This window comes from Phalangium opilio, unplaced genomic scaffold (assembly GCF_054372755.1).
Source record: "Phalangium opilio isolate 3A_F unplaced genomic scaffold, DU_Popi_V2 ptg000052l_1, whole genome shotgun sequence".
NCBI lineage: Eukaryota > Metazoa > Arthropoda > Arachnida > Opiliones > Phalangiidae > Phalangium > Phalangium opilio.
The window spans coordinates 181,076-195,458 of NW_028324171.1; the positions used below are offsets into that span (position 1 = coordinate 181,076).

At 37.1% G+C, this 14,383-nt stretch overlaps 1 protein-coding gene across 1 annotated transcript; it reads left to right on the forward strand.

The window, feature by feature from the left end:
• Positions 1 to 1,041: 1,041 nt before the first annotated feature.
• Positions 1,042 to 2,175, forward strand: LOC149673354 (uncharacterized). Its single transcript, XM_089840061.1, has one exon. The coding sequence runs from the start codon at positions 1,042 to 1,044 to the stop codon at positions 2,173 to 2,175; it is 1,134 nt and encodes a 377-aa protein (XP_089696187.1).
• The last annotated feature ends 12,208 nt before the right edge of the window (positions 2,176 to 14,383 follow it).

A 14,383-nucleotide genomic window follows, 5' to 3' on the forward strand; every position in this document is an offset into this window, starting at 1 on the left:
TTTATTTTTCGAGTAACGCTGAGCAGGGTGGTAGTTGGTTCTGACTGTGCCACTTACCATGGTTGAAATCGGGTTTTATGTGAAATGAAAGTGAGCTTAATTTAATTAAATTGAAGGTTTAAAGTTCCGAGAGAAGTGCGGACTTCTCTGAGAAGCCTTAATGCGCTCTCGGAACGAAAGTGCAGCTTTCGTAGTTAAAATACCAGTTAGTCGAATAAGTCAAAATGATGTGTAAACGTACCAACTGATGTAGGAAAGAATAGGGAATCAGCACCAAGCAGTTAGTGACGTCATGAAAAAAGGGCGCGAAACTGTATTTTGAGATTGTGGATGCAAGCGCCATCTTGGAAGTGAAAAGATAGACAAAAACAAGTAGAAAATCGGTAAAAGGCCCAAATTATAGAAAAATGGTTAATTATTGTTGCATTTCGGGATGTAAAACGAAAAGTAAAGGGTTTAGAGTTCCGAAAATAATTTGTAAACAAGGAAAGAAAACCTTAGAACTATCGAAAAAAAGAAGATGCGGATGGCTTAAATGGTTAAAACCGAGGTTTAAGAATCTTGCTCGTTATGGTCCAACTGATGAGCAAATTGACAATTTGCGTGTATGCAGTCTTCATTTTCATTCAGGAGAGTTAAAATAGATACTATAGTTAATAATGTAAATCAGCGTAAATGTAATATTTGGTTTTTAGGTTCGCCCGCAAAGCTCTACGATCCGTCAAATCCAGACTGGATACCTACACTCTGCCTGAATTCGGAAAATGAGTGTCACGAAAATGCTAAAAGTTACTTGCAGCGTTATGAAAGAAGGATGAAACGACGTCAGGTGATTCAGGAAGCAATCCAAGAATCTAAAATAAAAAGAAATAAACCGAATTTTTAGACAACAACTTCAATACCGCCAACCAAAGAAATTCAACGCGCTTCTTTAACAGATGTGATTTCACTTGCATTTAATATAGTTCCATTTGTGATGTGGATAATTTAATCACAAGACCAACTCTTGATGATGCTGGTGATGTGACTGTTGGTTTAGTCATGGACGTTATCACTGAAGATCAATTTATTTCTAACTCGCGTGAAGTTTCTACCCAGACTGACGCTGTTCTCGACGAAAAGTCAGATCTCTTAGCATCGCAGTTAACAATTAAGTATTTGCATTCAAAACTTCAATCAACGGAACAAACCATCGGTGAACATTTAACCCAAATAGAAACTCTAAAGTCACTAGTAGCCTCTCTCAAGAAAGAGCTAAAAAACAAAGGTTTACACGAGGATGCTTTTATTGACAATGATGTGAAAGTGAAACACTTCACTGGACTGGAAAACTATCACCAGATGATGGAAGTCTTTGAAGAAGTCAAGCCTGAACGTTTTTCAGCCCATAACTGCAAGCTCACAGAATTTCAACATTTCATGTTGACAATTATGAAGTTGCGGCTGGTTTCAACAAATAGAGACTTGGGTTACCGATTTGATATATCTGAATGCACTGTTGGAAGAATTTTCTACCGTTGTCTAAATGCTCTTTACGTGAAAAATGAGTTCTTGATTAATTGGCCAGATCGCGATTGTCTTCGTAATACCATGCCAATGGTTTTCAGAGAAAAATTTGGTAAAAAAGTAGCGGTAATAATAGACAGTTTTGAAATATTTTCGGACAAGTCATCATCACCATTAGCCAAAGCTCAAACGTGGTCCCAATACAAACAACAAAACACAGCTAAATATTTAATGGGGATTAGCCCTCAAGGCGCTGTAACTTTCATTTCGAAAGGGTGCGGTGGACGTACTAGTGACAAGATGATCGCGGAAAACTGCGGGTTATTAGAAAAACTTATTCCGGGTGATGTAATTTTGGCTGATAGAGGCTTCGATATTAGTGAATCTGTTGGTTTTCGCTATGCCGAGGTTATTTTACCTGCATTAACAAAAGGGAAAAAACAACTTTCATCTATTGAATTAGAATCAACCAGGAGCATTGGCAGAGTCAGGATACATGTAGAAAGAATCATTGGTGGTGTTCGCTCGAAATATAAAATCTTAAGTGCCAAACTACCAATTGAACTGTTACAAAGTGCTGAGGGGGAAGAATTAGCTACGTTAGATAAAATTGCACTTGTTTGCTGTGCCTTTCATAACTTGACGAAAGGAATTGTACCTTTTGAATAAGATTTATTCTGAAACTTTCTCTTTGAAAAATACATTTTGAAACTGAACATATTTTTATCAAAATATAACTAAAATATTTGTAATTCCAGCATAAATTCATTGTTATTTGGAACATTTTACCACTAATAAATAAACTTATTGCAGCAATAAATACAAGAATCGTATGTTTAATTTTGGCACTCGGGACAAAACCAGTCACCAGGTGGAACTTTTTTCATATTTAAGCATTTCATGTGGTACCACTGTACTGGGCAAGATTTATTGTCACAGCCAATGTATTTGTTTCGTTTGCTGGCAGTACACCAGCTGTAGCAGTACTTTGGTTGAATGTTTTCGTTATCTTTTTTTAACTGTTTTCTTGGTGAAACTAAATGTTTTGAAACTATCGAATTGCCTGTAAGAGGTAAAGGAATTTGGTTTCGTGGACTCAAAGGGGTACCATTTGGAGCGACGATTAGGTCCAAAGTTTTGGGGCTATTTTGCAGGTTTGTTTGAGGGCAAACCGCGTTGTTTAAATTATTTTCACTTTCGGAAAGGGACTGCAGCAAAGCCTTTGGATTGGAATATAAACGCTTAGTGCAGGAAGCTTTTCTTTTTTTGGGTGCTGGTGGTAATGAACTTTTGGAGGCCGTATTAATCATCTTATTTGGGTTATAGGCAAAAAAGATGTTGATTTTAAGGTAGAGATTTCTTTCGAGGTACGAGTGACATCTTCCTTAGTCTTGGTGCACTTAGATTCAAAGTGCTTTGCGACCAGCTCAGGAAGAACGGCAGATTTAAAAAATTCCAATGCTTTTTGGTGAGCGCCCCTCCAAAATTCTTCATCAGGGAAAATTCTCTGGCAAAAAAATCTTCTTCAGTCCATAAACAGAAATCAGCGTACTTTCTCTGAGTTACGAAGATTTGCGCTTGTATTTGATAATAATAAGCGTGATTTCCATTCTTAAATCCAAGACAAACATTACTACCAGAATAATTTTCATCTATTCTACAGGGCCGGTAGGCCCTTGTAGATATGACTTGATACTCTTTTGTAACGTTAAAGCAAAATTCACATGCTTTTACCAATTTTCTTATGGAGATTAACATGGGGTTTTTCGTGATATTTAGCCACCTCTAACTGAAAAACTAGAGCGAAGTTACTTTTCGGAATACTCTTAATTTAACAATTAAGTATTCAGGGTGTGCGATCGGCTAGTCTAATCAGAAGCAATTAAGTCTAAGTATGTTAATTTTACTTAATTACGGAAGTACGGCTTTTGAGTTAAACGTCAGGTTAACATGGTAGCGCGCGGATACCCATTTCTTCAATTTTCAACCAGATTGAGAGCAAGGGAGGGCCTAGGTTTGTGCCTGATAACAAGTTAAGTTGACATTTTCAGTTTGCTTCATGCTGTGGAAGTTGAACCAAAGAGCCTGTATCTTACGAAGATACAGCCTCCATGGTTGAACTTGTTTTTGAACAGTCGACGCTTGTTTAGTATTTTAGCGCCTTAAAATGTTTATTTCATTATATAAATTTTCTGTAACACCCTTGCTAAGAAACACTTTGCTGTTAGGTCGAAATTTGGTTGAAAAAAGCAATCCGGTTATAAAACTAAAGGTAATTAATTTCATTATATTATTTGATATTGGTTTTTGGAAGACCAAGGCTTAGATTTCGTACGTAGTTTTTCTCGACTCTCGCTCTGACTCTCGGGAGTCAGGAGACGGCAGGAACCCCCAGCTCCAGTGTCTAGTTTGGCTTAGGTAGGCTCTGATTTCTTGAGCTGAAGGTTCACAGTTAAGGTTAATGTTAAAAATAGTGATGCTTCTTTAGGATAGCGAAGCGAAGGTATGTTTTAGAAAAAAGAACTGCTACTTGAAGAACTTATCTTTAATTTATTTTAAAAGTATTTCAAAATTTCAGAAGCTCCGCAGCCGTTGCAATAACTGTTTTATAATGGTATTCAGGATAGTGTTGCTATGTGTGCGAGTGATAAAAAGTAAAGCCTTCCTAAAGAATAGAGATGCGCCGATACCTATACTTGGCTAAACTGATATATTGGAATTGGTTTAAAGTGGTATTGGCCCATCGCTACCGATATTTGGCTAAACCAATATATTGGTATTGGTTTAAAGTTAACTAACAGATTAAGGTTGAAACTACACTTATCTTTCACCCAGACTCCGTTTTCCTATTTAATACTTACAATTATTTAAATTATCACTAGAAAGCATTTTTCCCAATATTCAAAAGGCGCAAAATTTAAAAGTTTGCGGTAATGAATGTTCCGCTAGGATCAAACGCTCTACTAAGCTTTGCGTTTAAGGAGAATTTCTTGTTCAACTTATGTAATAAACTGAATTAACTCTAGTAAGAGAGCTTAATAACTATAATTAACTTGAAATTAATCCAAATTAATAGTTTTTTGGTGACCTGTGACAACAATGACGGAAAAATTGTTATGAAATTTAAACACCCGCTAAAACATTTCCAAATCTCATACCAGAATACAATTAAATTTAATATTTTATTACAACTCGTATTAAAGTAAATCTACACTAGATATACCGTTAAATTAAACTTTATGAAGTATAGTTAGGGTAAAATTAACTTTGGAAAAGGTGTAATATTATATCGGAACTAAATAAATGTAAACATTAATATTTTTTGAAAAAGGTTTTAATATTGTTTCGGAAGTAAATAAAGATAAAAGACTCCATTTTCCTATTTAATACTTACAATTATTTAAATTATCACTAGAAAGCATTTTTCCCAATATTCAAAAGGCGCAAAATTTAATTTTGTGGTAATGAATGTTGCGCTAGGATCAAACGTACTGTCAAACTGAAAGGCAATAGCGAATGTCAGCGGCAACACCAATTCACAATTCCAAATCAAAAATGGTTACATATTAGCAACTTTCTACGTTATTTTCACTCACAACTCAACATATTTCTAACCCTGCAATGAATGAAAGTCAAGGACCTAATTAGACTATCATTCGCTCTGCTGATTAGGAAGCCTCTAGTTTTTTTAGATTATTTTGATATTGTATTTTTACCTTCTTATTTTCACTATGATGGGAGATTTTGTATAATCTAGGAAACTTTTTCCTTTGGTGATAGGTTTTACTTAGCTTTGTTTACTTATTGCTTACTATATCAGTAGAGGAGCGAGCGCCCGCGCTTGTGTTTATCTTATGATTATATTAAAAGGAAAATTGTTGAGAAATGATAATTTCCCTTCTACAAAATTTAAATTTCACTTGCAATTCAGTTAATTAAATCAGAAGGAAAAATTTACTTCAAATAATTACACTATCCATTATCCAGCAGAAATCTAGTTTAGTTTTGTTTGTTCTGTGAAAGAATATATGTTTATCAATTTTTACCGTGAGAAGTCGCTTGAAACCGAACAAACTTGTTAAACCGCCAGTTTTAAAACCATTATGTGGTTTCTTCTAAATTCTAATTCAAGAAAAGTTATAAAAATATATCGGTTCCCAATTTTTTCCCTTATAGGCCTATGTTGCTTCAAACATTAAACTCTACTTTTGTTAGCGAATAAACAATCTCTGCAGCATCTAACGCTTTCTCGCGGTTTTTTTGGAAAACGTTCAGTTAGACCTATCAAAAAAAACTGGTTAAATGGCAGGTTAGAGAGAATAATAATGCCGTAGTAAACCGGTGCATTACTGATGCTTGCTGAACGCAGTCATTTCTTTTTTGGACGCGAAAAAACAAGTAAGTGGTTTTAATGCGGAGCTTCTAATTTTATTTCCTTATTATTTCCAATTTAAAATTTAGTAACAAATTATATCATTTTATGCAGAGAATATCTTATTTTACACTCTGCACGCGATACATAGTTAATATATCTACTTTCAAATCCTTGAAAACGTTTTCTTGACCATGTAGATAGATATTAAGCCTTGGCTAGTGCGCGTTGCTTACTTTGACCGTTGCAGCTTAGCTATCTGAACTTTCTGAAGAGAGCATGAATCATGCCGCGTCATGCCCTCGTGGCATGAAGTGTTAAAACCTTGTGTAACAAATCAAAGATATTTTCATAAACTGTGGTTTTACCTTCACAGGAAAAAATTTCAATGTAATTTAACCACAGTTTATGAAAAAAAATTTGGTTTATTATACCCTTTTTTTAATCCTTGTGTGAAGAGGTCATAAAAACCATGCTTAAAGCATAGCGCGGCTCCAGAGGATTCCCTACAAGGGGAATTTCCTCCTAAACTCCGGGTTTGGCTTGGCAAAGGCTAGTGGGCGCGATTTATGCATGCAAGACAAAACTGGAGTTCATGAGGAACGCCAACTTGTAGCCGCGCTATGCTTTAATAAACCTAAGTTTTTTATAAACTGTATTTAGTGTTTCACATGGAAAAGGTTTTAAGTCATTTGGCACTACCCTTAGTTCATAAAACCAAATTTGGTTAAACCACCTTATTCCCTTTCGCCGGAAGTTAGGCTTAGCTCGGGATTCATGGGGGTGAGTAACGGGAAGAAATTGGTCTGTCGTCCGCTACAGTACATATTTTTGGCTTTTGTAGCAGACGACAGACGAATTTCTTCCCGTTACTCACCCCCATGAATCCCGAGCTAAGCCTAACTTCCGGCGAAAGGGAATAAGTTGAATTATACCAGGTTTTTAAACTCGTCTAATACCCTCTTCAGACGAGGTGTACTGACAAATTACATTGAATCCTTATAGTGTGTAACTTTAATCACAGTTAATGAAACAACTTTGGTTAATTAATCGAGGTTTTTACATCTCATATTTGGTTAATTAATCGAGGTTTTTACATCTCGTCTGAAGAGGGTATAAATACCCTTTTCACAAGAGGTGTATAAACCTCGTTTAATAAACCTATATTCTGACGGGGTGTAAAAACCTAGATTAATCTTGAATTAATTAAATATAACATATAATTTTTCGCAAAAAAATTTGTTCCTTCCACACCACAGTTGGCACGAAATCTCATTTCAAAAGCCTTTATTTATTTCGAAATTTAGTTTTCAATGGAGCGATATTTTACCGTCACCGGTGCGCATTCCACTGTGAATGTAAATTTCAACGGGAACTCCCCGCCCTGGAAATGGGGCGAGGAAGGGGGCTTGGGCCCAGAAGAGGGCGTGGGCCCGGAAGGGGCCGTGCGGGCGGAAGGGGCCGCGAGGCCGTGGATCTTCTGCAGTCGGGCGTCGGGCGCGGCGAAAATCGTGGCCGTAGCGGCGGCATCGGCAAGAAACGCCGATGCAACCATTGCCAGCGCTACGGCCACCTGGCACGCAATTGCTGGGGTCGACATGGTATAGTACTTCATTCATTGCTAAACCATGTAACTTTTCAAATGCTATACGTACTCTTTAATTTTATTATTAATAAACAGGCCCACGAAGACAAAGAGGGGTGGGGCCGGCGGGCCCGCAAGTTGCGGCGGATGGGGCACCAGAGCCAACGGGCTCCCAGATTCCCGTGGCCACCGAGGCGCAGGTGGTGGCGGAGTCCCAGGTGGGGGCGGTGGAGTCCCAGGTGGGGATGGAGGTCGAGGAGTCGGTGGGGGCGGTGGGGTCCGCAGCCGAGGATGAAAAATTCATCCGGGATTTGGAAGAGGAGATGCATTCGTAAGTTCTACAGAGGGATTCTAACAAACTTTTATGACTAGTATTACCTGGGGGCATTTAAGATTATTATATTAAACTAAAAAAGTCGTTAAAATTAGTGTTGGCAATAAAAATATAAGGTCGGAGATAGGTGACCAATAGACCGTTCCTATAATGCAATAGGAAAAGTAAACAGCATTGAGTTGAGAAGTGGCAAGTTTCTCAAGTCAATGGTAAACAGCACAGTGGAAGGGCCGCCATATTACCCTAGCACCAAACGGTAGTGTGAGTCGTCTACACTCCCACGCGTAGCGAACACGAGCACCATCTAGCGTTGCCTCTTGGCGCTAGGGAACTCTCCTAATATGGCGGCCCGTCCTATCTGAGTTGGTTTCTCGGCAAGCATTTAAGGGAATGGTCTACATGGAAATTTTACCAAAAATAAATTTATTGCTTATTTTACCAATACTTTTTCTACTGTATCTGATTTTAAAAGACGAAAGCTTTCCGCTAGTAGACAAAATAATGATATTATATCTTTAAAAGGGAGAATAAAATGGTCAGACAAGCAAAAATAACTTCTAAATCATCAATAAAACTTATCACAATTAATTATAATTTTTCAAAGTTTCAAAAGTTTGCTCTCTAAGCATAACTCAAATTTTCGAGAAAGGTTGACTGTGTTCTTTTTAAAGGGGGTGCTTTTAGTTTGCCTTTGCTTAGAAACAACGTGTATTTTTAATTGCCTATAATAGGTTTTTATAAAAATACAGTCGGTTTTCCTCAAAAATAAGAGATATTCTAATTTTGCGGGGCACTTAACGGTAAATAATTATTATGGAATTTATTTTGTCCATTCTTAGGCTTTGAGAATCGACTTTTGAAACTGAAAAATAATATAAAATAAATTGACAGTAGAATTTGGTGCAAATTTTATCTATGATTTTGATGTTATTTAACAAATATAAATTTAATAAAACAATGGTTTCATGGTCAGTTCATTCACCCCTTAACAACCTTTAAACAGTTAGTCTTTTAATTTTGAAACGTGTGCATAAATTGTTTGATAATTTTGCCTTAGACTATGCAAATTTTTAATAATATATAAATTTTACTGCAGGGTTGCAATCAACAAAGAATAATTTTTTTTAATGATATTTTTTTTTAATTTTCATAATTTTGTAAAACAAAAATTTTATTTCACATTATTAGAGTTTTTTTTTCACTATTATAATTTTTTCCAATTGTTTTTTTTCTTTTCATAAAAAAATACTTAATTTTCATTTTTAATTATTATAAAGTTTTTTTCCCCAATAAAAGAGCTATTGGAAAACAAAGGAATAATTTATTTAAGTCATGAGGGCTAGGGTTGTGCAGTCACAGGGGCCTTTTATAAAATTTCCCTCCAAGATGCATCTTTGAAGCATTTGCGAAAAAGTGCAATTAAAATAAATAATGTGTTATTTATGTAACTTTAACAAATAAATGCATTCATATAATAACTACATGTAACCGAGGGCGGTTAAACCTTATGCCATACTTTTCTTTTTATTCACGTCATTAATCAATAGCAATTTACATCATAGTTTTCATTTATGTGATAATTTTATACCAAACCTAACCTAACCTTTAATATGAAGGGTAAAATATAGAAAAACATGGAAAATATACATTTTAATTAATTTCCGCACCTTAATTTTAACAAATTATCCTATAATTAACCTTGAATAAACGATATTTATTGAAAAAACTGTATTTTGAATGCGCGAGCTAAAGTAAAGTTTAGCCGTTAACGTTGCAAAAGTCCAGCGTTAACTTAAACATGATCTGGAAAATATGTTAACGAATGATCTTGTCACCCACTATGGCTAGAATTTCAATAATTAAATGGAATACTCACAATATTCACAACAATTTAGGAGGATAAGCAGACGCCAACGTGATTATAGCAAAAAAGTAACACTGTATATCACAATTCACAAAGCGGTTTAACATTGTAAATTCTGCGCAAATGTAAAAATAATCGTTGCCAAGCTTACTGCCAACCACAGAGGCATAAGACCCTTTTTAAGCTGGTTACTGCCACTATCCTTGACTCAAAACGGGTAGTAATGAAATTTTTTTTTCAAACTATGGATCTTGAAAGAACTTCAGTGCGAATAAACCGATAATACAGAGTTTAAGTACGAATATGCTATCAACTGTTTGTTTGTACAATGAGAGCGTCACATGAAACATACTATACGGAGCAGAATATTGACTGAAGATGGTTAATAAAATAATGCCGTTTTAAATCTCCCACCATGGAGCAACCTGCCATAGAGTATAAACACCAGCTTGGAGAAGATCGGTAGCAACTTGACCAGCTGAAATATTCCATCGAGTAAGGAGGATGATGGGCCTGGACTACTGGAGGGGAAAACGTGCACAGGTAGTTGCGTGATCGAGTTGGCTATGGCTAAGTAGGCCCCAGCGAGTGCGACTGCTACAAATAAATTTTTTCCGTCTCAATGTTTTGGTCTACATTTGAGCTGAACTGAACTGGATGTGAAGTTCGTCCGATCACGGCACGCGTGCTTCTAATTCAGACAAAGACATTCACTTCACTCGTGAAAGCTTATAGGTAAGCCTAATTACATTTTTATGAGTTTTGGGTTTTCTTATTTTCAGCTGTGAAGTTTGCTGAGCATCGTTTCAGTTCGCTTGGATTTGACGCTTTTCTAAAAGCGGACTAAGCTGTACATTGCAAATTCTTAGCGTCTTTTTAAAGGTAAGAAAATATTTCTTGCTTCATTGTTTGTATTTGTGTTTGTGTTTATGTGTGAGAGACCTTTTTTCGTGGTCCAACAGAGAGACCTTTTTTCGTGGTCCAACAGAGAGACCTTTCGTGGTCCAACAGAGAGACCTTTTTTCGTGGTCCAACAGAGAGACCTTTTTTCGTGGTCCAACAGAGAGACCTTTTTTCGTGGTCCAACAGAGAAACCTTTTTTCGTGGTTCAACAGAGAGGGAGTCCTCTCTTGCTTTAAAAGAAGCCTTTCTAACTCTGAAAGAGAACTAAAATGGTTTCGCTACGTGCTAAGAAACAAAAAAAGCATTTACAATATTTAAAGCGAATTGCGTTGAAAGACCAAGCTCAGGCTAGGGTAAATAAGATTTTGGAAAACTCAGTATCAAACCGAGTTAGGTGTAAAAGGTACTATTTAAAAAAAACAGCTCTCTCAGAGTAAAAAATCGAGTGATGGACGTAATCGTAGGTCTTTATTGACAAGTACAACAAAAATTGGAAAGGTTTTGCAGGCCCCTAAAATATGTGGCACTTCGCGACAAAGCGAAGGTGGTGCGAATCCTGCCAACTATTATGTTAAAAAAATCTCCTTCAACAAAGGAATTTTTAAAACAAAAAATAGAAAGATGATTGCCGAAAGTTTCAAGAGGTTTTTGATCACGCGACTTATTTGCTGTCAACAAAAACTTCTGCTAATTCGTGTAAAAAGCAAAGTTCCAAATTTACATCCCACAAACTCCAATGCCAGTTGCTATCTGGAAAAACATTTCACTTAAAAAGGCAAATATATTCGGCCTTCCAGGCAAGACGTTCGTTACTTATTGAAGATTTCAAAAGTTTTGCCAAGAAAGTGCAAGAAATTGGATTGGGAGATAGTGACAATTTGATCAAAGTCATTGGAGGAAAAAGGCTTCACAATAGTCTTGAAGAAGCTTTCTATCACGAGACAACATACTTTACTTTGGGGAATGATGGCAGAATTTTAAAAAACGAGGACCACGAAACACGTTTTGAAAAGATTTTGCAGTTCGACGAAAATGGTCTTCTAATAAAGGTGCTACGAGAAAGCTCTCGTAGCGGCGAAAATGTTAATGAATTATGGGTTTATGAAACTGGTAATTTTATTGACCAGAAAAGACTGAACAGAGGCATTGAACGCTGCTTGCAAGCTAATGATTTCGGTGTTGTCACCAATCTATTCAATGCAGTACAAAACGTTTCAAAGGACAAAAATCCCAAAGTGAATATCGTAATTAACGAGTCTGGGTTTATTGAAACCAAAGATAAAGCTTCGTATTGGAAATGCAGTGACATTTGCGGACTATTTTTAAAGTCATAGCTTTCATTAATCAGGTGGCAAAGGCCAGTGATAGCGTCTTAAATGAACTTTTGAGTTCTGATTTTGACGTTTGCTCCTACAAAAATAAGTTTTGCCAGAAATCCATTGTCAAATTGCCATCGGACGATTCAGATTTTGAAGTGCAAGTTCTTCCGTATCTTGGTCATTTCTTATATTGCTCTGAAAGCGAGGAATGCCAAAGTTACTTGCGAGCCTTCAGAGAGCTGGCTTCGCATTACTCGGGGATCAGAACAATTTTGAGTAAACTCTACTCTGTTCGAGCGTTGCTTAACGCTTTATCAACATTGACTGATGAGATAGATCATGGTGATTTCGAATCTCTTCAAAATATTATACCCAAAATGAGAAAAATTGTTGAGGCACGTGGCATGAAAATGTCGAATGCGGAAAACGAGGCGGCGAAAGGCGATGAAAGTGATATAAGGCCTTGTCTCGATGAGAGTGAAATCTTGCCTTTCTACAATAAACAATTTGCTAGAGCTGAGCGTGATATTAATGAATTTCACGACACATCTTGCGATTGTTGCGCTAGATTATTAAAATATTCAGATTTGAGGACCGTGGAAAAACTGGGATGCAGTTCAGTTTTTGACAACCACGCCTTTCTCATTTTAAGAGCTGGTTTGCTATTGAAAAATCCTGACTTTAGAGAAATGGACATGCTTTTTTGCCCTTATTGTTCTAAAGAGTTGCAAAAGGGAAAAATTCTAATTAGATGTTTCCTCAACGGCTTGGGAGTTGACGTCCCTCCAACAGAAGTCACTAGTTTGAATATGTTTGAAAAGGCCTTAATTAAGCTTGTGAAAGCATTTCACACCTGTGGTCCGGTTAGGTACCAAAACTAATTCCAACATGCAGTTTGGTGCGGTGAAAGCTTTGAAAGGTAGAATCATATACTTGCCAATTCCAGTCCAAAAAAATTTGGATATGATACCAGCATCACTGCCTAAAGATCACGAATTGCACGTCTTGGTTAATGGTCTGCCCAGTAGTGACAAAGAGGTTTGGCAAAAAATTGTTTGCCTTGATGCTTTGAAAAAGGCCTTCGCTGAGCTGAAAAAAATTAATCCCCTGTACAAAGACATTGATATTACTCAGATCAATGAGGATTATATTTATGGCACCGAAGAGATTAACGGAACTATTGAACACGAAAATTCATTAACTCCCGATGAATTAATTTCGAAAACGGATCCGCTGGCGCTGTTAAACAACCTCGACGAGGTCAATACAATCGGCTTCACTACAGTTGCAAAAATCCGCAAGCGGAATCGCACCAAATCGATATCGATGTTATCAATGATGGTGTGATCGAATCAAATCTTTCGCCAGACGACCGTTATAAAATTTTAACTCAACCTGAGGCACTGTTGCGAAAACTCTCAAAAGATGAAGTGAATTAGCTGTACGATCACTATACAATTCACACGGTGAATGTTCTGCCGTCAAAAGATTTGTTGGCTTCTTTCCAAATGAAGCGAGTCGAAGCCGAGCCTATCAGTAATTGGGACAAAAATCTAGAATACATGTCATTCGTGCACTTGTTCCCAATGGCTCGCTATGGCAAGCACGACGAAAGACCGTTTGGGAAAATAAGGGAAACTGAATACCGACTTTCTCGTCTTTTGAACGCGAATCCAATGTTTAGACGAGATTATGCGTTCATGTTCCATTTATACCAAGAGGCCGAAATGAAATCAATAAACAGTAGTTTGAATTACGTTCTACGAGTGAAAAAACCCATGAACGTATCTGTCAATAATTTCGTGAATCAAGTTGAATCTCGAGACTCCGAGCTCGAGAGTAATTTAGCGACTTTCATGGGCCACATTCGAGGAACTAAGGATTATTGGTATAAAGTTCTCAAATGTGTTTTGGCCTTGATTAGAGAGTATGGCCCACCTACTTGGCTTTTAACCTTTAATCCGGCCGAATACGATGACATTGAACTTCACGACCACCTACGACGAGTGAATGCTGACGTGCCAGGGATCGAATCGTGTCGGTGGCTGAACTATTAAATTTAGATCCACTTAGCGTCAGTTTGCATTTTCACAACAAAGTGGGGTCGCTACTAAACAACTTTTTGCTATGTAAAGAAAATCCGGTTCTTGGACCGATAGCGCATCATTTTGTGCGCGTCGAGTACCAATCTCGCGGCTTGTCGCATTACCATTGCTTGTTGTGGGCTGAGGAAGCTCCCATGATTGGTTCCCGTTCGGCAATAGCTATTTCGGAGTACGTGCAAAAGTATGTCACGTGTTCAATCCCAAAAGCTGCTGAAAGTCCAGAACTTTACCGGCTAATAAAAAAATTTCAAACACATAAATGTTGCAGCAGTTGCTACCGAAAGGTTAAGAGAGGAAATAAGGAGCTCAAAGTGTGTCGCTACGGTTTTCCTCGAAACGTAACAAACGTTGCGACTTTGAACTCTGTTGAATCAGTTACGCGTCATCGTAAAATG

Coding starts and splice junctions, on each gene's coding strand:
- LOC149673354 (XM_089840061.1), top strand. CDS start 1,042: ATGGACGTTATCACTGAAGATCAATTTATTTCTAACTCGCGTGAAGTT.